The 24,246-nt window shown below is 37.8% G+C and overlaps 1 protein-coding gene and 1 pseudogene across 1 annotated transcript in view; both read left to right on the top strand.

Moving 5' to 3' along the window:
• OSTM1 (osteoclastogenesis associated transmembrane protein 1) overlaps nt 1–18,299 on the top strand; it is a 33,946-nt gene extending 15,647 nt beyond the window's left edge. Inside the window, exons 3-6 of the mRNA XM_045806946.2 lie at nt 689–786; nt 9,043–9,210; nt 11,098–11,263; nt 16,250–18,299. Coding sequence (XP_045662902.1) covers nt 689–786; nt 9,043–9,210; nt 11,098–11,263; nt 16,250–16,305 — 488 coding nt within the window. The 3' untranslated portion in view covers nt 16,306–18,299. The remainder of the gene's footprint in view (nt 1–688; nt 787–9,042; nt 9,211–11,097; nt 11,264–16,249) is intronic.
• Nucleotides 18,300–23,241: 4,942 nt separating this feature from the next.
• LOC123798576 (proteasome subunit beta type-3 pseudogene) lies at nt 23,242–23,985 on the top strand (annotated as a pseudogene).
• The last annotated feature ends 261 nt before the right edge of the window (nt 23,986–24,246 follow it).

Raw genomic sequence — 24,246 nt, 5'->3', positions numbered from 1 at the left:
GCAAGAGGAATGAACTTGAGCTATTGTTAAGCAAGACTATCAAGCTGCAGAGGAATATAATTTATTTTAGATTTTAAACATGTAAAATAATTCTTTTTATTTCTAGACTTGACTTAAAGCCCCTTTATCAATATTTTAGGCAAAATTCTTACCAGCTTGTTTCTCTGGTCCCACAACTCAATGGATTTGAAAGAGCAAATTGAGAAAGGTGACCCCATTAGATGCAATAGAAGTGAAGACGGAAGAGACACAGAACTACTTAATTTGACACAAAAGATCAAAAAGCATATGAATTTAGGTTAAATTAATGTAGGATAAACAGTTTGATGCCGAAACAGCACTGAGAGTACCCTTATTAACTCAGCATTTGATAGCTGATGTTCATGATTAAGACTTTGTAGCATATCAAAAATCAATTTAAATTTTATTTGGTGTATTGCTTTCATAAAGAGAGGAGAGTACATGATTATTTTAAGATTTTTGTGAAAATGGTTGTGTAAAAAAATATCTTTTCGAAACTAAAAGGGGTAAACATGCATTTGGAAAATTCTCTTATGTGGAACACATAATGCTTGTTTGAATAAAGAATTACTATAGTTTGAAACAGAAGGTGATTGCTTGAGAGATAAATGACAGTTTATAATTGTTGCTGGAGATATATTAACATACGTTTCTGTTTTTTTGACAGATTGTTTAACGAACAAAAGTGAAGAATTATCAAATAGCACACAATACTTCCTCAGTCTATTTAATCAAACCTTGACCTGCTTTGAGCATAACCTCCAGGTATTTTTTATATGATACTTGAAATTAAAATGCTGCCTTGGGGACACCTGGGTGGCTCAGTGGGTTAAGCGTCTGCCTTCGCCTCAGGTCATGATCTCAGGGTCCTGGGATCGAGTCCCGCATCGGGCTCCCTGCTCAGCTGGGTATCTGCTTCTCCCTCTGCCTCAGCCTCTCCCCCTGCTTGTGTTCTGTCTCTCTCTCTCAAATGAATAAATAAAATCTTTAAAAAAATAATAATAAATAAATAAAATGCTGCCTTATACAAATGCATAATAGATAATTCAACAAATTTTTTTTAGCATTAATTGTTGATATTTATACACACAATGTAGAAGAGTAAGTGGACCTGGATTTCTGCTAAGTTCTTAATATTACTAGCCTTTAGGAAAATCATCAAAACTTTAATTTTCTTATTTGTAAGGTGGGAACGGTAAAATCTATCCTACCTACCTTCAAGTATTTCGTAGTGAGGGTACGAAGAGATATTGAATATGAACACAGTAACTTGGGCATGTGATTGTTTAATTAAAACACAATGTTCTGACAGTAATTTATCTTGACTTTGTTTATGCAATAAGGTATTAGATAATGCAGTATATGTTTCTGTCTACAGGCAGCTTATTTTTTGCCTCAATATTTGCTTAACTATATTTTACCTACTTTAAAAGGTACTGTTTAGTAAGGTAACTGAATTATAATATAAAAGGTAGCCTTTAAGAAACCTACCCTTGGGGTGCCTGGCTGGGTTGGTACACCATGTGACTCTTGATCTTGGGGATGTGAATTCAAGCCCCACATTGGGTGTAGAGATTACTTAAAAAATAAAATCTTAAAAAAAAAAAAGAAAAAAGAAACCTACTCTTTTTGTTTTTTGTTTTCTCCACCTCTGACCCTTGAATGTTGGTATTGGAACTTTCCTGGTGGTGGTGAGGGGTGACATTGGAACTCTGATAAAATTCTAGATTTGAAACTTGCTCAACAAGTAAGTAATCCCCACAAATAGATGTAAACATGTTTAGTAAAGATGTATATGATTTCTTCTTTTTTTTTTTTTTAAAGATTTTATTTTTTTATTCAACAGAGATAGAGACAGCCAGCGAGAGAGGGAACACAAGCAGGGGGAGTGGGAGAGGAAGCAGCAGGCTCCTAGCGGAGGAGCCTGATGTGGGGCTCGATCCCATAACGCCGGGATCACGCCCTGAGCTGAAGGCAGACGTTTAACCGCTGTGCCACCCAGGCGCCCCATATGATTTCTTTAATCAATGTGATGACACAGAATTATGAATTTCCCTGAGAGTAAGAACTATTAGATAAGCAGTTTCCAAGATATGTTCTGCAAGGTGTTCATACATGGCCCATAAGAAAAGGTTTAGGGTTCTAATAAGGTTGGGAAATGCTTTACTAGAACTTTAGTGGACTAATTAATGTATGTTGTAAAACTCCAAATGGTAATTTTTGTGTATAAGTCTATTTGACCAGTTACTCTTTGGTGTAAGTGTTTTAGGGAAATGAATGTTGATGAATGTTTTAGGGAAATGAATATTTTTCCTGGGATGTTAGTTGCAAATATTTTTTTTTTGGTTTGCTGTTTATTTTTTTTATTGTGCTTTTCTTTTTGTTATGAGGAAAATTTTAATTTTTATATTACCAGATTTATCAAAAAAATTTTAATAGCTTGCAGACTCGGTGTCACATTAGAAGGTTTTCCCCCACTTCGCAATTATTTTTAAAATTTCTCCTGTGGTTTTTTTTTTTTTTTTTAAAGACTTTATTTATTTGAGAGAGAGATGGTGACAGAGAGCATGAGCGGGGAGGAGAGGGAGAAGCAGGCTCCCGGCTGAGCAGGGAGCCCAATGTGGGACTCGATCCCAGGACCCTGAGATCATGACCTGAGCTGAAGGCAGATGCTAAACCGACAGAGCCACTCAGGCGCCCTCTCCTGTGATTTCTTTTAGTAATTTTATGGTTTCATTTTCTGCATTTAAACATCTTTTCTCTATCTGAAATTTATTTTGGTGTAAGATGTGAGGCATAGCTCCAGCCCTTTCTTCCTGATGAAATGAATTGTAGTAGAACCAAGTAAAAAAAAAATTCAATCATTTTAAGATTTTATTACAATTGCATTACATTTTAGATTTATCATTTGGAAATAATTGACATGTTTATGATACTGAGCTTTCCTATCTAGGAATATGGTATATTCTCTTTTTATTGCGGTTAAATAGAATGTAAAATTTACCATGTTAGCATTTTAAGTGTACTATTCAGTGGCCTTAAGTATATTCAGATTGTTATGCAACTACCACCACCGTCCATCCCCGGTTTTTCAAACTCAAGCTCTGTATCCGTTAAGCAATGATTCCCCATGTCCTCCTCCTCTAGCCCCCAGCAACCACCATTATCCTCTATTTTTTAAATGTCCTCTAGCATAGTCTTACTGATTTATTTAAATTTTGTAGAGGTTTTATACATTTGCGACGTTTATTCCAAAGTATTGTATCACTTTTGGTGCCATTGTGAATGACATCTTTTCTTCTCCCACTACAGATTTTCACTGGTTACTTTCTTTTAAAATATTTTATTTTGGAATAATTTTAGACTTACAGAAAAGTTGCATAGGTAACGCAGAGAATTCCTGTATATTGCTGACCCAGTTTCCCCAGGTGTTAGCCTCTGTTACCATGGTATATTTGTCAAAACTAAGAAATCAACATTGGTACAGAGCTGTTAACTAAATGTCAGACTTATTCTGATTTTAGCACTTTTTCCAGTAATGTCCTTTTTCTGTTTAAGGATCTATTCTAGGATAACAAGTAACTGGTCACTCCTTAAAATTTCTATCATATATGTAGTTACATTCCCTTTCTTATTCCAAATGCTATTTTTTTGTGAGTTTTTTCTTCTCTTGAGTTTACTTTAGACTTGTTAAAAGTACGTTCGTTTTTACCGAACTTTCCAAAAACTTGTGTTTGGTTTTATTTATTAGTTTCTGGGTTCTTTTTCTTAATGTGTTTGTTTATTCTTTTGCATTTATTAATTCCTCGTATAATCTTTCAGTTAATTTTGTCTCTTTTCCAGTTCTTTGAATCGAATTTGAATTAATTTATTTCCAGCTTTTCTTGTTCAACAATAAAATAATTTTCAGATTGTAAAGTTTATAACTTTGGCCTTTCCAATAATAGATTCTGATATAAAGGGGTTATATTGTGTTTATTTCTAAATTTCTAATTTTAATTTTGTCCTTTGACTTAAGAGTTCTTTGGAAGATTATTTTTTAATAGGAGTGACATGATTTCTTTTGTTTATTTGCATTAGTACAGCACAAGTTTTATTGAAATTGTGACCAGTAAATGTAGCCTGTTTACATTTTGGAATTTATTGAGAAATCTTTGTGATGTAATAATTATTGAAAGTGTGTATTTTAATTTTTTTAAAGACTTATTTATTTTAGAGACGACAAGCAGGAGGGGCAGAGAAAGAGAGGAGAATCTCAAGCAAACTCTGCACTGGGGGCAGAGCCTGACACGGGGCTTGATCCTAGTACCCTGAGATCATGACCTGAGCTGAGACCAAGAGTTGGACACTTAACCAACTGAGCTACCCAGGCACCCCTGAAGGTTTCATTATGAACACATGATTGGTTACCTGGTGATTAACTCGGTCTCCAGCTCCTCTTCCCTCCTTAGAGTCAGAAGTGGGGCTGAAAGTTCCAACCCCCTAATCATGCTTTGGTCTTTCTGGTGACCAGCCTTCATCCTGAAGCTGTATACGGACCCCCAGCCACCAGCCATCTCATTAGCATATAGAGGCATTCTTTTTACTCTGGATATTCCAAAGGTTTTAGGAGCTATGTGCCAGGAACCAGGGGCAAAGACCAAATATCTGTTTCCCATTATACTGCCCTTAGCCTTCTGCGGTCTGTGACAATTTTTGTCTTTCCCTGTTTTTCATGACTGATAATTTTGAAGAATACTAGTCAAATATTTTATAGAATGTCCCTCAGGTTGGGTTTGTCTAATGTTTCTCTCTCATGGTTACACTGGGACTGTGGGTTTTGGGGAAGAACACTAGAGAAGTGAAGTACCTTTCTCATCACATCCTGCGGGAGATAGACGTTATCAGCATGGTTTATTCCTGATGGTGTTATCAGGATCACCCGGACAGGGTAGTGCTTCCCCCGTCTCTTTAATGGAAAGTTACCGTTTTCTTCCTCTTTCCATATTCTATTCTTTGGAACCAAGTTACTAAGTAACAGGAATGGGGGTGGGAAAATTAAGCTTAAGTCCTGGAGGAGTGAGCATTTACTTAAATTATTTAGAAATCTTTCTGTAAGGAAGATTTGCCACTTCTTCCACATTTATTTATATCAATATGGGCTCATGGACATTTATTTCATACCTTGGGCTTAATTTTTAAAAGTTCTCTCCTGGGGCTCCTGGGCGGTTCTGTCGGTTAAGCGTCTGCCTTCGGCTCAGGTCATGATCCCAAGGTCCTGGGATCGAGTCCCGCATCAGGCTCCGTGCTCAGCAGGGAGCCTGCCTCTCCCTCTCTCTCTGCCTGCTGCTCCCCCTGCTTGTGCTCTCTCTTTCTCTCTGTGTCAACTAAATAAATAAAACCTTTAAAAAAATAAGTAAAAGTTCCCTCCTATTTGCTGAATGAATGCTTTTTTATTAGGGCATTTACTCTGCTGTCTATTAATCTGTTTTCCCTTTGAATCATTTTATTTGCTTGTTTTTTAAATTTTTTTGTTTTGTTTTGTTTTCTTTTTATGTCCATTGTTAGGCTCATCTTACTTTCTTATGTGCTTTTGTGGTCAGTGTAATAGGATGGTTGTACCAGGTTGGGAGGGCTGGAAGCAATCTTTCTCTCCATATAGAGTTTGGTTACTATAGGTTGGCTTTAAAAAGTTCCCTCGAGCAGGCGCTATGCACTCAGTTCAACAAATATTTATTGGGCACTGATTATGTGCAAGGAGGCAGTGTTCTGGGCACTGAGGATAGAGGAGTAAACAAGACAGGTAAGATGTCTGTTCTTATGAACTATGTCCTAGTAGGGGTAAGATTAATAACACAGAAATGAGGTAATGAAGAGTAATGAGTCCTGGAAAAGGAGTGTAGTGTACTACTTTAGATAGGGTGGGCAGGGAGTACCTCTGTGAGCAGGTGAATTTTGAGATGATCTAAAGTTTGAGACAGAGTCAGCCACGGGAAGAATGTTTTCCTTAGAAGCAAGGATAAAGGCCTTGGGGAAGAGAATAAGCTTGCTATGTGCAGGGAATAGGAAGAAGGCCTGTTTGGCTGGAGCACATTGAGCATATGTGGATGAGATATGGGGAGATAGGCAGAGGCCAAATCGTGTAGAGCTGTGCAGAACAAAGGAAGAAATATGGATTGAATTTTAAGCACAATGGGAAGCCATTTAAATCAGTAATGTGACATGATATGAGTTGCATGTTAAAATAGCATTCTGGCTGCCCTGTGGAGAAACTCAGTTGAACCTAGGCAAGAATGGAAAGAAGGAACCTTTGATTAAGAGGCTGTCAGAGGAGAGAGATGGTGTGGACTGGGGTACTGGCTGCAGTGTTGGAGAAACATAGATCAGTTCAGGATATATTTTGGAAGTGTATCTAAGAGGACTTGCTGATAGATTGGGTAATTCCTGAGAGTGGTGGAGGCTGATCAGAAAAGGAAGAAGAACCAGGGTTATCCTAGGCTTTTGGCTCTGAGTAGCTGAGAGGATGATGGGGTCACAGGAAAGACTGGTTGTAAGGGATTGGGGATTAAGAATTCTGTTTTGAACAAGTTAATATGAATTAGCTGTTAAGTATCTAAGCTGAAATGTCAGATAGTGTTATAAATGAAATTGGAGCTCAGGGGAGAAGTGTGAGCTGGAGATAGAGATCTGAGAATCATCAGATCAGGTACAGATGATATTTAAAGCCATGAGACCAGATGTGAGTGAGTGAAGCTGTAATGATAATAAAGAAGCCCAAAGACTGAGTCCTGGGGATATCCGGTGTTTTATAGGTAGGGTGTGTGTGTGTGTGTGTGTGTGTGTGTGTGTGTGTGTGTGTGTGTGTGTGTTTGAGAGGGGAAGGGAGCCAGCTAAAGAGATAGTGGTGTACCTGGGACGCAGGGGTGCAAGAGCACCTGGCTCCAGGGGTCCCAAATAAACCAGGTTTGGTCACTCACTGCTGACGAAATCCAAAGGCAGAGAAATGAATGGTAGTAAAACAAGAAAGGAATTTCCGTGAGGCCAGCCCTGGGAAGAAGGGGGGCGGGGGTTGCCTAGCCTCTCCAACACTGCCTCCAAAGTGCCAGAATTACTTCCAGGTTTATGAGGAAAATGTGGGGCAAAGGTGGGCGGATACCTGCAGGTAGTCTTTGAAGGCCAAATGGATCATTGTCATGGAATCAATCCGGGTGGAGTCTTACAGGCTCAGAGCAGTCCTTATTACTTCAGGGGGTAGTTTTGGTTCCCATTAGGGGATGCTCTGCCCTCAGGGTCTTCCACTTGAGCCAAGAGACAGGCGGGAAGGAAAAACCCAACTAAAAAGTTTGAGTCAAAAAGGAGGCGGCGGAAGTCCTCTTTCAATGGTAGCAGTGAAGTTGGTGACATGGGCTGTACCAAGTGGCTCCAAGCTCAGTGACTGGGCTGAGATGTGGTTTTAAATTCCACACCAGATCCATTTGGGGTAGTAAGTGTTTGCAGATGACTTCTCTGGAAACCTGTGCTGTCTTGGTGGCTGTGGGAAGACTGTTTTTTGTGGATGGATCTGCTGGCAAGGTAGGGCTATTATTCTAGCCTGTTGCATCTAGAGGACAGTGGGTGGGTGCAGAGGATAGAGGTTCACAAGAGGCAGGAGTTCTGGTCGGTTTCTCTGGGACTGGTATGGTAGCTTGTATTACAGTACCACCTTCCTGTGATGAGACTGGCATGTCACACCTTTACATTTTAGGTGCTATTCAAGTGCCTGGGTTGACCTTTCTTTTCTTGAGTCTCTTCAGGAAGGAAGTCAGAACCCAAGGCACGTGCTGTGTCATCCTCTTCCCAGAACCCTACTTCCTCATTCCTTTTAAACACTGCAAAGCTTTTTATCATTTGGCTAGGCCACCCTTTATTTAGTTGAACACATTTAGCTAAATGTACCATTGTTCTGTGAAAAACAGGCCATGTGCTATTTCTTGTGGCAGAACTAGGGAGACTTAGTTTCTCTGTCAAAAGAAATGGTGAGGGTAACACCGTGGGAGCTACATCCGTTTAATTCCTTTAATTTTTCCTTTTCTCTTTCATTCCAATATTCAGTTAATACCGTTTCTTTAGGCTATAAGGTAAAGAATAAGGGGAATAGAGAGCAAGAATGCGAACTGACTGGTTAGCAAACTTGTTCTTGAAAAGACAAATGTCAGTCCGGGAAGTAGAAAAGGTTGAGATTCAGTAATACAATATCTTAAATGTTAAATCCACTGCCTTCATGTTAGGTTATATAATTCTTTGGCATGAGTCCCTTTTTGTTGACTGGAGAGGCCTAGATTACAAGCCTTGGGTTAAGAGGGTGGAGTGTAGATGTAGTTTTGGTGCCTTTTTCTTCCCCATTAATAAAGTCCTTTCAGTCTCAATAAGGCAGACTTCAGCGTTGAAGTCAGCCCAGGCAAGGGCATATTTTATTTATTCTGTGAGAGTAGGTTACGTAAGAGCAGGCATGTAAATGACCAGATGATTTAGGAAATTTTTGGGAGGTAGGCATTAGTAATTTGGCATCTGAGCTATTGTTCTCCGTTACCAGTGGCTAGTACAGTGGTTTTCTTTCTTTTCTTTCTTTTTTTTTTAAAGATTTTAATTTATTTTATAGAGAAAGAGAGACAGCACGAGTGGGAGGGCTAGAGGGAGAGAGAGAATCTCAAGCAGACTCCACACTGAGTGTGGAGCCCACCGCAGGGCTTGATCCCAGGACCCTGGATCCTGACCTGAGCCAAAGCCAAGAATCGGACGCTTAACTCCCTGCCACGCAGGCACCCTGGTTTTTGCTATATGCTTGCTTTTCATACCAGGTCTCTAGTCCTTGAGACCTATAATATAGGCAGTGGTAGCAATATATCATAGATGATAAAACTGAAGCTCAGAGTGATTTACTAACCTAACATCACAGCTTCGCACTTTAACGCGCCATATTGCTTCCTGTCCTCTAGGAGGGCAAATAGCTTATGTTAAAGCGATGTAATGTTTATTGTATCACATGTGCCTTTGACATTTTAGGGGAACATTCACAGTCTTCTGCAGTTAAGGAATTATTCAGAAGTTTGCAAAAACTGTCGTGAAGCATACAAAACTCTGAGTAGTTTGTACAATGAAATGCAAAAAATGAATGAACTTGAGAATAAGGCTGAATCTGGAACACATTTATGCATTGATGTGGAAGATGCAGTAAGTAGTTTACTCCTGATATGATACGTATTTTGCAGTGTCGTTGATTGTGCCTTTAGTATCATTATCCCCTTTAGAGGTATATTGGAATCTGCATATGTTGTCTTCAACTAGAAGTAACTGGTTATAAGTAGTAAAGTTTTAGAATGGCCTGGTTTGTCAAACTAAAATGGACACTAATCAAATAATAAATAAGTTAATAACTCGGTACGTTCGGTCTTTTAAGTTTGATGATATGTGTCATTTTCAGAGGCATTGGTGTTATATGTTTACATTTCAGTTTCTTGTTCACTGGTTGCTGATTAAAGAAGTCTCTGGTTTGCTATCATGTGTTTATGAAACCATTTCTTAATTACTTCCTATCCCATTGCTTTTATTCTTTATTATCACCTGAAAATTTTAATTTGTTTACTTATTTATAGTCTGTCACCCCTCACTAAAATATAAGCCACATGAAGACAAGGACCTCATGTCCTTTTTTGTTTACTGTTTAGTATTTTAAAAAGTGCCTAGCATATAGTGGGCCTGTTAGTAATGTGTATCCGTCAACAAAAAAGCCTTGTCCTCCATTGCATAGGCTGCCTTTATGCGGGGCACCACTAGATGGCGATCATGTCTTTTTATGGGACTATGGTGCCTGAGTTTTGAGGCATCAAAGGAAATAGGAATTATTGGTTCAAAGAGAGTTTAAGGTCCAAATTGATAAACCTAATGTTTGACAATGCTGAATGTGAATAACAGCTCAGAGAACTATAGTGCATCACTAATATCCAAGATGTAAAAAGCACTTATTGTCAAACTTAAAATGGGTGCGCCGTGGGGATTTTGCTATCGGTTATTGTCTGGATTATTGTCTGGATTAGTACCTGGCTTCCAGTAGGCTCTCAATAAATACTAAATATATATTTTAAGGATAATAGTCTATTTCATGATTTTTAAAATAAAGAAAAATGAATATTGATTCTCTGACATACGTTGGATTACACAGGAAATCAACATGACCACCTGTTTTAGAACATCCTTCTTATAATAAGCAAAACTTAACAGTAAATATACAAAGCACCACTTGCAAACCGAATCTTGAACAAAATTCAGGCAAGAACATTTCTCTATATTAAATTTGATAGTTTCCTTATGTCACTTAGCATGTTTGACAGAAACCATGAGCTCAGTGAAAATGAGGTATTGCTGCCCCTAAATGTCTGTTTTTAGTGTATGGTGCTAAATAAGATATGATCTAATAAAGTTTCCATGACTCATTAGATATTATGTACTTAAACAATTGTTTGCCATATGAATCTTTCATAATATCTTAGGTAATGTACTAAACATTTCATAGATATCATCTCTTGAAGAGAAGCTATATTTAGTTGATATTTTTATTTCCATTCTAAAAATATTACAACAAGCTCAGTGAGATTACATTATATAACAAGAAAAAAAATTTTTGTTTGTTTTTGTGAGCCTTCCCCCCGCAGTTTTATTGAGGTATAATTGACAAAATTGTAATAAGGGTTCCCACAGTTGAGTTAATTAACACACCCATCACCTCACATAATTACCCTTTTCAATCTTTTTTCGTGAATGATGCATGGTCTAACCATATTCATATTGATACAGGTTCCCTGTTTGAGATCTATGAAAGGTGGCATTCTTTGGATGGTGTTTGAATTTAGAATATGAAATTTCTGTGTGGATATAAACTTATATAATGACTGTGAACCAGCTAATTTCCCTGGCAAAAGGAATTGTCTTCAACTATCAATAGATTTTTTAGGGATGTATATTAAGCTAAATTCTGGATGCTGGTTATGTTATTAATAAAACAATCATATGAATTGAAGACATATTAAATGTAAAATAAAATAATTTTATTTGTTGTTCTAGATGAACATTACTCGAAAACTTTGGAGTCGAACTTTCAATTGTTCGGTCCCTTGCAGTGACACAGTGCCTGTCATCGCTGTTTCTGTGTTCATTCTCTTTCTACCTGTTGTCTTTTACCTTAGTAGCTTTCTTCATTCGGAGCAAAAGAAACGCAAACTCATTCTACGTAAGTTCCTTTTTACAACTGTTTATTTATTTAGCTAACACCTGTATTTTAAACACTTAGGCCTGTTTTAGAAATGACGTATACTCCGAAAACTCTTAAGCTAAAACAGCTCTTTGCTTCAAACTTTACAGTTATGCTTACTAACTGAAGAGATATAGTTATAGGTAATCGAATGTCAACTCATGGTATGTTTGGGAAGTTTTAATTGAGAAAGCTTGGAATAAGGCTGGCAGCAACAGAATAGTAACAAAGGTTTTGCAGACTTGAAATGGCCATAGTAGGGAGAGGTAGACAGCTCTTAGGCCCTTTGAAGCCATGACAGAGCCACCTAGAAAGCCATCTAAAGATCATTACTTGACATACAGCATGTGCTCAACACGTATTCCCCATCAAATAGGGCAGAGCAAAAAAAGCACTAACTAGAAAATCCCATCTAGCTGAAGAAGAGTGGCTTCCAAGTGTCATGGTTTCTTATTTATTATCAGAATGAAGATATGGGCTTATCCCTGAGTAATTTTAGTTTTTAAAATAGAGAATGTCTTTTGTAGAAAAATGGTAGGCTTTTTTTCTCTTAAATATTATTCCTGGTCTAGGAACCTATGAAATAAAAATTCTTTCCCTTATAAATTAATTTTTCTTTCTTTCTTTCTAACTTTTTTTTTTTTTTTTAAGATTTTACCTATTTGAGAGACAGAGAGAGAGCACAAGCAGGGGGAGGAAGAGGGGGAGGGGCAGAGTGAGAAGGAGAGAGAATCTCAAGCAGACTCTGCACTGAGCATGGAGCCTGACGTGGGGCTCGATCCCACAACCCTGAGATCATGACCTGAGCCAAAATCAAGAGTTGGACGCTTAACCGACTGAGCCACCCAGGCGCCCCCCCCCCTTAAAAATTTGTTTCTAGCCTTTCTTCTTCATAGTTTATTTAACTTCACTTCTAATATATCTAACTAAAAAAAGGTTACTTGCAGATTAGTTTTAACTGAATTTATAATGTTTTGTCACCTTGAAAAGCTAGCTAATAGAAGGGAGAGTCTTTATTATGAGGGTATTTAGTAAAGCTTTCCAAAGATTGCTAGCATTCTGTAAAATAGGTAATAACTCAGTCCTAAAAGCACTTATTTAGAATAATAACAAAGTATTGCAGGGACCTCACTATTGAGAAACTTTATTTTTCAGGACTTGGTGTACTTTTAAAGTTTAGCATCTTATTTATCTTGTAAATTTAACTCTGTGGAAGATATTTACTGCTTCTGATCAGGGTTTTTGTATGTTTGTTTTCTAAATCACTACCATTCATCTGTTTGTACAAGCCACAAACCTTGTTATCTTTAATTTCTTAATTCTTTTCTTTTGTATTTCCCTATTCCCATGTTCTCTTCCCCACCCCTTTTCACTCCATCAGCAAGTACTGACAGCCCTACTTCAAAAAGTGTATCTTAAATGATCTTTTCTCTACCTCCACTGATAATACCGTGCCCCAAGTCATCCCATCTCTTATCTGCCCATGCAGGAGTCCCTTAACTGATATCCCTGCTTCCATTTTTTTGACCCACTATAATACATTCTCTATATAGTGTCTAGAGTAATTTTTTAAACACAAATCTTACTATGCTTTTCTCCCACTTAAAACCCTTCATGTGTTCCTATTGCATCTAGAATAAAATTGAAACTTTTTTCTAAGTTATGTGTGACCTGGCCCCCCATCTGCCTTTCTACTCTGTACCCACTCCTTTCTTTGCTCATGATGCTGTATATAGGCAGCCTGGCCTTCTTTCTGCTCCTTTCAAACACCAGACTCATTCATACTGCCCCCTTCCCAAAGCTCTTGTAGTGGCTCTCCCTGCTTTCCTTGACTGGATCCTTGACATCCAGGTCTTAGGTCAAAGATTACTTACTCCAAGTTACCTCGTATGACCCCCATCCTAAGAATACATCCTTCTTTTAATTCTCCTATATCTGTTATCTTTCTTTAGTGCTACTTAATCACTTTTTAAGTTAACTTTTTCATTATTTTCTACCTTATTTTTTTGTCCTTATTTGTTTGTTCATTTATTTTCTACCTTACTTGGTTATCTCTTATAGTTGACATAACTGTAAGCTCCATCAGAATAAGGATTTTGTTTGTTTTGTTCATCACTGTATCACCAGCATCTAGAAAGTACCAGGCCTATAGTAGGTGCTCAAAAATACTCATTGAATAAAAGAACAGTATATTTAATGGTAGCATTTCCTAGAGTGTGTTCCTTAAAATACTAGTCCTGTGAAATTCCTTTTTATGATCTTTATATGTACCTGAATATAAATTAAAAGCTCTAAGATTACATTCCCCAAACTTGACAACAGAATTTTTTTTTAAAAGATTTTATTTATTTATTTGACAAAGAGAGAGACAGCAAGAGAGGGAACACAAGTGGGGGAGTGGGAGAGGGAGAAGCAGGCTCCCTGCTGAGCAAGAAGGCCTATGTGGGGCTCGATCCCAGGACCCTGGGATCATGACCTGAGCCGAAGGCAGATGTTTAATGACTGAGCCACCCAGGCGCCCCAACAATAGCACTTTTGCATAATACCTATTAATGTTTCCTGGAAGCATTGTTTATGAATTGATTTATGAATTTAAGAAAATGCTAGTGTAAGCAAACAGTTCTTGTGCTGTTATGTCATGGACATTGTTATTTACAATTTTGTATGTCCCCATTTGTTAAGTCCTGTGATAGGAATTAGGGATTAAAAAAAGGAGCAAGGCACAATATATGCCCTCAAAGAACACACTGACAATAATCCAGTTATTACGACAAATGTAGAGGCATACAGTGCGGTTGGACCCCAGAGAATAAGGCTAACTCTGCATTAGGGATTTTGGAATTCATCGTTAGATGATCTCTTGGGTAGAATTGTATTTTTATTTTTTATTTTTTATTTTTTTAGTGTCTACCTCTAGGGGTAGAATTTTGAAAGATGTAGGGATTTATCAGAGAATAAGGAAACAAGGAAGTTGTAGGTATATGTACCCATTGGTATTGCCACCTGGTTAGTTTAATAAATTAGGTAATTAGTAAGAAACTAGATTATGTAGTTTTAAACAGCATAATAATAATAAAAAAGCCCTCTTGATTTAGTTTGCCTTCCAAGTCCACAGAAGGCTTAAGAGTAGACTTCTAGCTTAGGCTGTTTTTTAGGTTAAGTTGCCCTTTAGTTTAGCCTGAAGCAATACACTGGTCCGGAAAGTCATGTTGTCATCTTGCACTTAGAGTGAAAACCAGCGGAGACTCTGATAGAAACTAGAACACTGTTTTTTTTTGTTTTTTTTTTGTTTTTTTTTTTTAAATGATTTTTTATTATATTATGTTAGTCACCATACAGTACATCCCCGGTTTCCGATGTAAGGCTCGATGATTCATTAGTTGTGTATAACACCCAGTGCACCATGCAATACGTGCCCTCCTTACTACCCATCACCGGTCTATCCCATTCCCCCACCCCCCTCCCCTCTGAAGTCCTCAGTTTGTTTCTCATAGTCCATAGTCTCTCATGTTTCATTCCCCCTTCTGATTACCCCCCCCCTTTCTTTATCCCTTTCTTCCCCTACCGATCAACCTAGTTCTTATGTTCCATAGATGAGAGAAATCATATGATAGTTGTCTTTCTCTGCTTGACTTATTTCACTTAGCATTATCTCCTCCAGTGCTGTCCATGTTGTAGCAAATGTTGAGAACTCGTTCTTTCTGATAGCTGAGTAATATTCCATTGTATATATGGACCACAACTTCTTAATCCAGTCATCTGTTGAAGGGCATCTCGGCTCCTTCCACAATTTAGCTATTGTGGACATTGCTGCTATGAACATTGGGGTGCATATGGCCCTTCTCTTCACTACGTCTGTATCTTTGGGGTAAATACCCAGTAGTGCAATGGCTGGATCATAGGGTAGCTCAATTTTTAACTTTTTAAGGGACCTCCACACTGTTTTCCAGAGTGGCTGTACCAACTTGCATTCCCACCAACAATGTAGGAGGGATCCCCTTTCTCCACATCCTCTCCAACAATTGTTGTTTCTTGCCTTGTCTATTTTTGCCATTCTAACTGGCGTAAGGTGGTATCTCAGTGTGGTTTTGATTTGAATTTCCTTGATGGCTAATGATTTTGAACATTTTTTCATGAGAACACTGGTTTTCATCTTTGAGCACATACCAGAATTATCTGCAGACCTTTAAAGCAAAACAAAAAAGCAGATGCCTGGGACCCACTGCAGACCTTCTAAATCACAACCTCTACTGTCATGTTGAAAACCTGTGAAGTAGAGAGATTTCTAGTATCCAATGTAAGATACTTTTACTGTGGCACAGTTTTTCATCTCTGGAACATGAGAAATATTCATGTTTAACTATAAGCACAAACATTACCAAGTGAAATAGCATGATTTTCTTTATTAACCCTGATGACTCAATGCCATTAGCATCATAATCAAAATTGATTGTACATATTTTATTAACAGCCATATGTATTTGTGTATGTGTCTCTGCATGTGTGTGTAATACAACTCACTTTTCTTTGTAAGCCATTTAAATTTTTTTCAACTTATTTTGAGAGTTTTTTGGCATTACAATTATTTTAAGAGAAATCTAGATTTGGATTTCTAACTTAGACTTTTAAATATATCATTTTATTACTGTACCTTATAGCACTTCCATTTTTTAAGTAGAGTACTCTTACCTACATTACATATTTGAGGTTATGATGTTCAAGATGATATAAATTATGTCTGTTTTATTTGGTACTGCTTCCAACAAAGTCATGTGTGGCTTCAAGCAAAGTTATGTTTTTTGAGATTGGTAGAAGAAGATAGGCTTAGGTTTTCATTCTTAGAAGATTGAATCTGTTCTGATTCAAACACAGAGTTAATAGATGAATACTATAATTTATATAAAAGTAATGAATAGTTATGTTTAGAGAATTTAAGTTAAAATATAATACTTTTGATTTATCTAGCCAAACGTCTCAAGTCCAGTACCAGCTTTGCAAACATTCAAGAAAATTCAAACTGAAATCTACAAAACAGAAAATTAACATCATATTCCATGGATGAATGGCGGAAGATACAGCTTGGTCCAAAAGAAGATAAACTGATTCGACAAGTCAAGTCCCTAAGAAATGCAAAGACTTCAGATTTATTTTTAAATAAGAATTTTCCATTTTTCCTTCCTCTTCCATCCCTTTTTTTAAAGGTTTGGGTATTTTTAATTTCTAGGCCTACCAATGTCATCTATTTTAAAGTGTATTTGTTATAATAACAAAAGATGTAAGAGCAATCTTCGTTTTATTTTGTAGGCATGTTATTACTATTTGAGACTTCTGGTATCTACTTATTAATGTAGTACTTAAGTAGCAAATTTTTTGAAAACTAACATTTAAAAATTAATCAGTTATAGCAAAGACTTTGGAAAAAGAAATATACTTGCCAAAAGTAACAGGTCCAAAGATTAATTTAAATTCACCATTGCAGTATTATTGTTAACATATATATTTAATATCATATATTACAAATAATATGTAATTCAATCTCTAGTTTCCTTCAAGTCATTTTTGAAACCACTAAGTATAAACCTCCCTAACAGTTTTTAGAAGCAGGAAGGCACATTACATTTATCTTTGTAAAAAGATTTATGGTAACTGGTTTCTTACTTAACTTTTATAAATAGTATTTTGCACCTTATTTTTGCCTTTATTTCATAAGTAATTTGAAATCACTGGACTGCTGTATTATATTCAGGGCAAGATGGATTCTTTTTCTACTAGGGATTTGCATTGTGAATTACATTAAGTTATTTGGCAGTTTATAATTACTACTTTAAAACAAACATGGCATTATCACAATATATTTAAGCTGTGATTTTTTTAAAATGAAGATTCTTTTGGGTTATATGGAGATATTTGGAGGGGAGAGAAAGGAAGGATAAAAAAAACTTAAGGCTCAGAAAATAGATAGGGAAGGACCTGAGGCACGTATGCTATAAGACCGTTGGACGGTTCATGTCGAGGGCGTGAGTTAAGATTAGAGTCTGATAACAGAAAGCAGTTAGGTAGATGCTTATTTTTTTCTAAATTACTTAAACAGATAAACATGATATGATGGAAATGAAGTCTGATGTTTCACTATCAGAAAGCAAATTCTATTTTGGAATGTTTATATCAACTTTTTTTTTTTTTTTAAAGCTTCATTTCAGAATTGGGCATAGCTTTTTTCCTCAGGTTTTTAGTGTTAGATATTTCATTTGTTAATTCCTTCTTGCTTTCTGGGTGAAAATAGACTTTGTTTTGTATGTTGAGAGTATGAAGCCTGCTCTATATAGAAGTAAGAGTTAGGTTAAATAGTACAAGAATTTTAATCCCTTTGTATGCTATAAAATGCTCTATAATGAGACAAGAAAGTGTTTTTAGTTTTTTTTTTAATGTTTACTGTATATGCAGAGTGAACAAGAAGGCTCATCTTTGGATATGTAACATATCCCAAAACTGTTACAGTTTTTCTAGTCTGCTGTGACCCATTTAAGATGTGCTGGGGTTTATTCTGCTGTCACTGTTCACGCTGCTGGTACTAATAGCACTGTCTTGATTTGAAGCATATAGTTGAGAGCCATTGAAAGCAATCTTTCATTAATGCAGATAAAGCCAGTTTACATATGCAGAGTTACAAAATGGCATATTTGAATCTGTAAGTAGTGACTCTTTGATCACCTTTCAATGTTATGTATTTCTAAAAACCATTGCTTTTGGATATGGTTGCTAATAAGCACTTTAGAAAAGAAAAAACCTTCACTATTTTTCTGGTTGAGTCATTGCTCTTTAGAAATAGCATCAGCAATAGATTTAAAAAATAAGTATTAAGCGTTACACTAAAGTGTGTAAATACTTCATTTTCTAGTTATATTGAAAAATTCTTTGCATAGTTGTAAATTCTGAGACACATAGCAAATGTGTGTGCATAAGATCATCTTTAGGTTTTTGACACTTTGAAATAAAGTAATTTAAGGAAATTGCAGTACCATATTTGTTTTTTGTTTTGTTTTGTTTTTTTGAGAGAGAGCGGTGGGAGGAGGGGCAGAGAAGGAAGGAGAGAGAGAATCCTAAGCAGGCTCCACACTCATCGTGGAGTCCAATGCTAGGCATGATATCACAACCCCGAGATCATGACCTGAGCCAAAAATCAAGAGTTGGACAGTTAACTGACTGAGCCACCCAGGTGTCCCAAGCCATATTTGATTTTTTAAATGCATTCTTAAAACTTCAGATATAATTGAACATTACGTTTCAGTTTTTCAGGCATTGATTTTAAGTTCCTACTTTAAAAGCACCGTCTAATAATTTTGTTGTAAATAAAAATGTACTTTTGGTATATTTTTTGGTTGGATTTGAGAGGTAGAACTAGCATCAGCTATCTTAAAGTGGAACTCTAAATCAATAACACCAGAGTTCAGATGGTAAATGTTACTTCTAATAGGACAGCATTTTCTAATGTTTCACAGCTGGACTGTACTTTTACTGTGGTGTACTCCTTATAAAGTGAAATGTTTTCCCAGAACGTTATATATAGTGGGGGTTGCTTTCCTCGCCAAAGAGTTGGCATCACATAAATAATAGACATCAGCAGCAATGAATTAAGAAAGCAAAATTACACTAGTAACCTATTTAACAGTTGCAGATAGAAAAAAATTATGTTCCAAGTATATTGTTTTCTGAGCTAGAAGAAACCTTAGCTGTCATCTGGTCATAGAATCCTAGAGCCAAATGGATCCCTAAAGATCACTTGATCTAATCTATCCACTGCATGGATTCCCTCTAAAAAGTGTATCATTTTTTTCCTGTCTTCTTAACTAAGGAAGCAGAACATTATAGAGCTCCTTACTTATGACTGAGCCATTGTTTGATAGTTCCAAAATTGAGACTTGAAATACCTAATCAAATGTTTTTCTACTCTGCTTATCTTGTAAAAATTCCCCAAAATGATCATATTGATTATAAAAAGGGCTTTGGCCTGTGCTGAATTATACATGTAGCACATAAAAGTTAAAACGCCACCAAGTTTGCTTGTTTTAAACTATTACATTGGGTATAATAAATACTAGTCATATATGTAACATACTTAATGACCAGAAATTTTCTTTGTCTCCTTGAAACTAAAGAGAGCTTTTAAGAGATAATATGACTGATTCATTCAGGTTTTCAATAATAATTTTTAAAATCTCTTTTTCCTGTGATAAACAGACACATTAAAAAAAAATCTATTCCAGTACCCAAATGCAATCAAAATATTTCAAACCTTTAAAAGGAATGATAAGGCCATTTTAGCCAGATATTGTTGTAAATCCTCCAGTGTCTTACCGAAGTGGCAGAATTGTATCCAAAAGATTTGCCCAATAGCATTGGAAGTGAAAAACAATTCAACAACTGTAATTTCTGGAATAATCGTAGACAACTAGAATGTAGATAGCGGGATTGAAAATTATTAGCTTACCCTGTTTTGACTTCAGCAGAAGAGTAATCAGAAGAAGTTAGGAGGTCTCTGGTCGCTGGAATGTGTATCTTCAGAGGCAGGCGCCCACAACAGAAAGCCTGGCAGTTATCCCTGTTTCCAGAGGGGAAGTTACGTCTTCCCTTTTCTCTCTTCTATTAGTACCTCATTTTCTACATTCATTTGAAGTGCTATTGCCAGTAATGTAATAGGAGCTGACATATAAAGGGCTTGACCTTGACTTTTTAAAATCCAAATCCTCTTTATATCTTGGCTATTCTTCACCAGGTAAGGCAATGTTTTTTTTTGTACAATCCAGGAACTCTTATCAGTCAAAATCCAACATTTCTCACCCCACCCCCCCACACTTGTACATATGCTCTCTCTCATTGCTTTTCTCCTATGGGTTTGGAGAATTAGTTACTGTGGCGTGGGCAAACAGCTAGCACAGGATGAAAAGAGGGTGAGTGAGCAAGTAGAATCTCCAGATTTAATCTCTCCCCTTACACCTTCACCCTGTGATTCTTGAATGTTTATACAGGAGGGACCTAGGGATGGAAATCTATATGGGAAAGGAGAACTGGGGGTCCCTTGTCTTGAAACTGTATATGCGTGGCAAATTCAGTGGGTAGTATTAGATGGTATATTTACTGGGTGGGGGGAGGCTTTTGGAAAATGATGGATATTATGAAAGGGCTAAAACTGCTTGAAATTATACTGGTTGGCCCACTTTGTTCACCATCCTCGCAGGACTTCTTGCTCCAACCCGACATCTCAGGAGCAGCATAAAATGGTTGTTTAGCTGCTTTGGTTGCTCTTCCTAGGTTTATGTCCTCTGAATCTGGAGATTCTTTGTTCACTTTTTCCCCTGTCTCCTAATACCACGATAGATGGACTCATAGGAACTATCCATTGTAGTTTGGCTATTGTCACCAAATCTGCACCACTCATTCTGTATCTTTGAAACAACGGGGATAGGTGCTTGGATGGGTACAGAAATTTTGCTTGTAACCAACCCCGCTGGAAGTGATTTAGGGAATGTAATCTCTGACCTGGCCAGCCTCTGGAAAACTGTTTTTGGAGCTGGGATCCTTGCTTATTGATGGTCTTATTTCATGAGGCATATCCATATCACTTCTGGCTCTCAGGGCCACCCAGCTCCTTGGATCTAAGCCCTATCATTTACTCTCGTTCCCATAGTGCCACCGGTTTTTGTTGCCCCGATTAGCCTCACCAACACCAAAAATTCAAGTGACCTGATAGTATTGTGGTGAAATCTAAGTTCTCTAATACTTTAAAGAAATCACTCCTTTGTCTTCAGGGCTTCAGAGTTTCTGATGAGAGTTCTGCTATAATTCTAATATTTGTTCTTCTACATGTAATGTTTTTGTTGTTCTGTGGCTACCTTCAGGATTTCCTCTTAATTTTTGACTTTCAACAGTTTTATTATGATGTGTCTAGGTGTATTTTTCTTTGTATTCTCCTTGGGATTATCTGAGCCTCTTGGATCTTTTTGTTGTCTTTCATTAACTTTGGAAAATTCTCAGCCTTTCTACTATCAAATATACTTCTGCCCTCTTCTCTCTCTCATCTCCTTCTGGGATTCCAGTTAGATTTGTTAGGTGACATGATACTGTCCCACAGCTCTATTGGACGCACTCTTCTGTTATATTTACTCTGACTTTCTCTTTGCATTTCAGTTTAGATCATTACTTTTTTTAAAAAAGATTTTATTTATTTATTTGAGAGAGGAAGCGAGAGTGAACAGGGGGAGGGGCAGAGAGAGAGGGAGAGGGAAAGAATCTCAGGCAGACTCCCTGCTAAGCATGAAACCCAGTATGGGGCTCAGTTTCAAAACTCTGAGATCATGACCTGAGCTGAAGTTAAGAGGCAGTTGCTCAACTGACTGAACCATCCAGCATCCCAGTATTTTATTTTTTTTAAAGATTTATTTATTTGAGAGCAAGAGCGTAAGCACAAGTTGAGGGGAGGGGCAGAGGGAGGGAGCAAATCCTCAAGCAGTCTCCCCACTGAGCGTGGAGCCTGACGTAGGGCTCGATCCCAGGACCTGAGATCATGACCTGAGCTGAAACCAAGAGCTGGCTGTTTAACTGACTGAGCCACCCATGTGCCCATATCCTTTAATATTTTAATCAGTTATTTTGAAGTTCCTACTGGAGAGTATCAATATCTGGGCCATCTCTGGATCTAGTTCTGTTGACTAATTTATCTCTTTTTAATTTAATTTTAATTTGTCTTATAATTTTTGGTTAAATGCCATACATTGCATGGAAAAGAACAGTAGAAACTGAGATAAAGGGATGCCTGGGTGGCTCAGTCAGTTAAGCGCCTGCCTTTGGCCCAGGTCATGATCCCAGGGTCCTGGGATCAAGTCCCACATTGGGCTCCTTGCCCCGGCTTGTGTCCCCTCTCTCTCTCTGACAAATAAATAAAATCTTAAAAATTAAAAAAAAGAAACTGAGATAAGTAACATTCATACCTGCAAATGGGCAAACCTTTCTATCAGATTGTTAGTAGGGAGTGAACTGAATATCTCCTACCAGTAGTTGTTGATCTGGGTTTGGGTTTTATTGTTAATGTCATTACCTTCAGTATATCATAGGTTTCACATTCCTCCAGTGGTGGACTGCTCCTAATTTGTGTTTGGTGTGTCGCCTGGAATGCCAGAGAGTTTTTCTCAGTGTTCCTACTTCACCTTCAGCTTTCAGCAGACTGTGCATACCTGTGCAACAAATGGGATCTCTCTCCATGGTCCTATTCCTTCCTCAGCTATAGAGTTCTGTGGCTGGTTTCTTTGTGCAAGGCTTAATGGTTGGGGCAGGCAGTCTCATGCAGGTCCTGGGCTCTTGAGTTTTAGGGCGGGCCTCCCTCTCCCCATGGCAGTTAGACTCTGCATTGTAATGGAGTGAGGTCTTAAATGGGAGTGAGTTTTCTGTCCCTCTCTCACTGGCAGCAGACCTCTCCTTTTAAGAATTCTGGGGACAGTTGAGTTTCCTGCCTTCCTGCAGCATCTGATGGCTTTTGCTTCACCTCCTCCTCCACCACAGCCAACCTTTTCTTGGGACCAGGGGACAGGAAGGTTTTGTAACACTCTTCTAGTAACAGTTGAATTTTTCTTTGTATGGAAAATGGACATGGGTTTCATGCCTCTCTCCCAGTGGTAGCTGGTTGTAATCTGCTCATCTCACCAGAGGGAGGCTCTTTCAATTCTCCTGATCTGCCCCCAGTCTGTCTTACGAACACCCAGGGAGGCCTATGGAAAAGTGCTGGCAAATGGGGCAGAGTCCTTGTATCCATGGCCCGCAGAGATTCTAAGCGGTCATACTAGCCCACACTTGGTCTTTAAGCTTTTGTTAACATTTCAGTTTTTTCCCTCTTACTTTTTTGACTGCTACTCTTCCTCCTGTACTCTGCCCAAAGCAAAACAGTTGTAGGAGCAGTGCTTAAGGCTTTCTATATCCTAACTGGGACTAGAACTCATTGATTGCTTCTTTGTTGTCAACTCTAAGTTTTTACCGGACAGCAAATTGCTCAGCAGTTTGTTTAATACTTCAAAGAAGGAAAACAGGCAGTGAGGGCCTTAGCTAGTTGACTGGAATTGTGGCAATTGGAGGTCCCAGTACACTGCAATCATGTCTATTATGTCCTGTAATGGAGGGGCCATCATGGCCATGAATGGGAAGAACTGTGTGGCCATTGCTGCCAAAAGGCGCTTTGGCATCCAATCCCAGATGGTGACCATGGACTTCCAGAAGATCTTTCCCGTGGGCGATTGGCTGTACATAGGCCTGGCTGGGCTCACCACTGATTTCCAGACTGTTGCTCAGCACCTCAAGTTCTGGCTGAACCTCTATGAGCTGAAGGAGGGTTGGCAGATCAAGCCTGATACCCCCATGAGCATGGTGGCCAACGTCTTGTATGAAAAATGGTTTGGCCCCTACTACACAGAGCCAGTCATCACTGGGTTGGACCTGAAGACCCTTAAGTCCCTCATTTGCTCTCTAGACCTTATCTGCTGCCCCATGGTGACTGACAACTTTGTGGTCAGTAGCACCCGCTCCAAACAATATACGGGGTGTGTGAGTCCCTCTGGGGGCCTGACGTAGATCCAGAACAGAAGTTGGAACCCATCTCGCAAACCATGCTGAATGCTGTGGATCGGGATGTACTGTTCAGGCATTGTCCACATCACTGAGAAGAACAAATTACCACCAGGACACTGAGGGCCTGAACGGACTAACCTGTTCTCAGAGCCTGCTTTTTTTTTTTTTTAAATAAAATAGTTTTGTTTTCAAAAACAAAAGGTAAAAAGGTAAAACAAAAAACAAGATTGACAAGATTTTATGAAAGCCATAAAAAGGAACTAAATCCCAAATAAAAAAAATATGGTAGCTGAAATTAACTTAGTGGAAGGGTTTTATGGCGAATGAGACATAATTAAAGAGTTAATTCAAAA

This window comes from Ursus americanus, chromosome 11, assembly GCF_024610735.1.
Source record: "Ursus americanus isolate L20-20 chromosome 11, mUrsAme1.1.p, whole genome shotgun sequence".
NCBI classification, from domain to species: Eukaryota; Metazoa; Chordata; class Mammalia; order Carnivora; family Ursidae; genus Ursus; species Ursus americanus.
The sequence above is the reverse complement of the archived record's forward strand: the minus strand, read 5'-3'. Positions and strand labels throughout refer to the sequence as shown.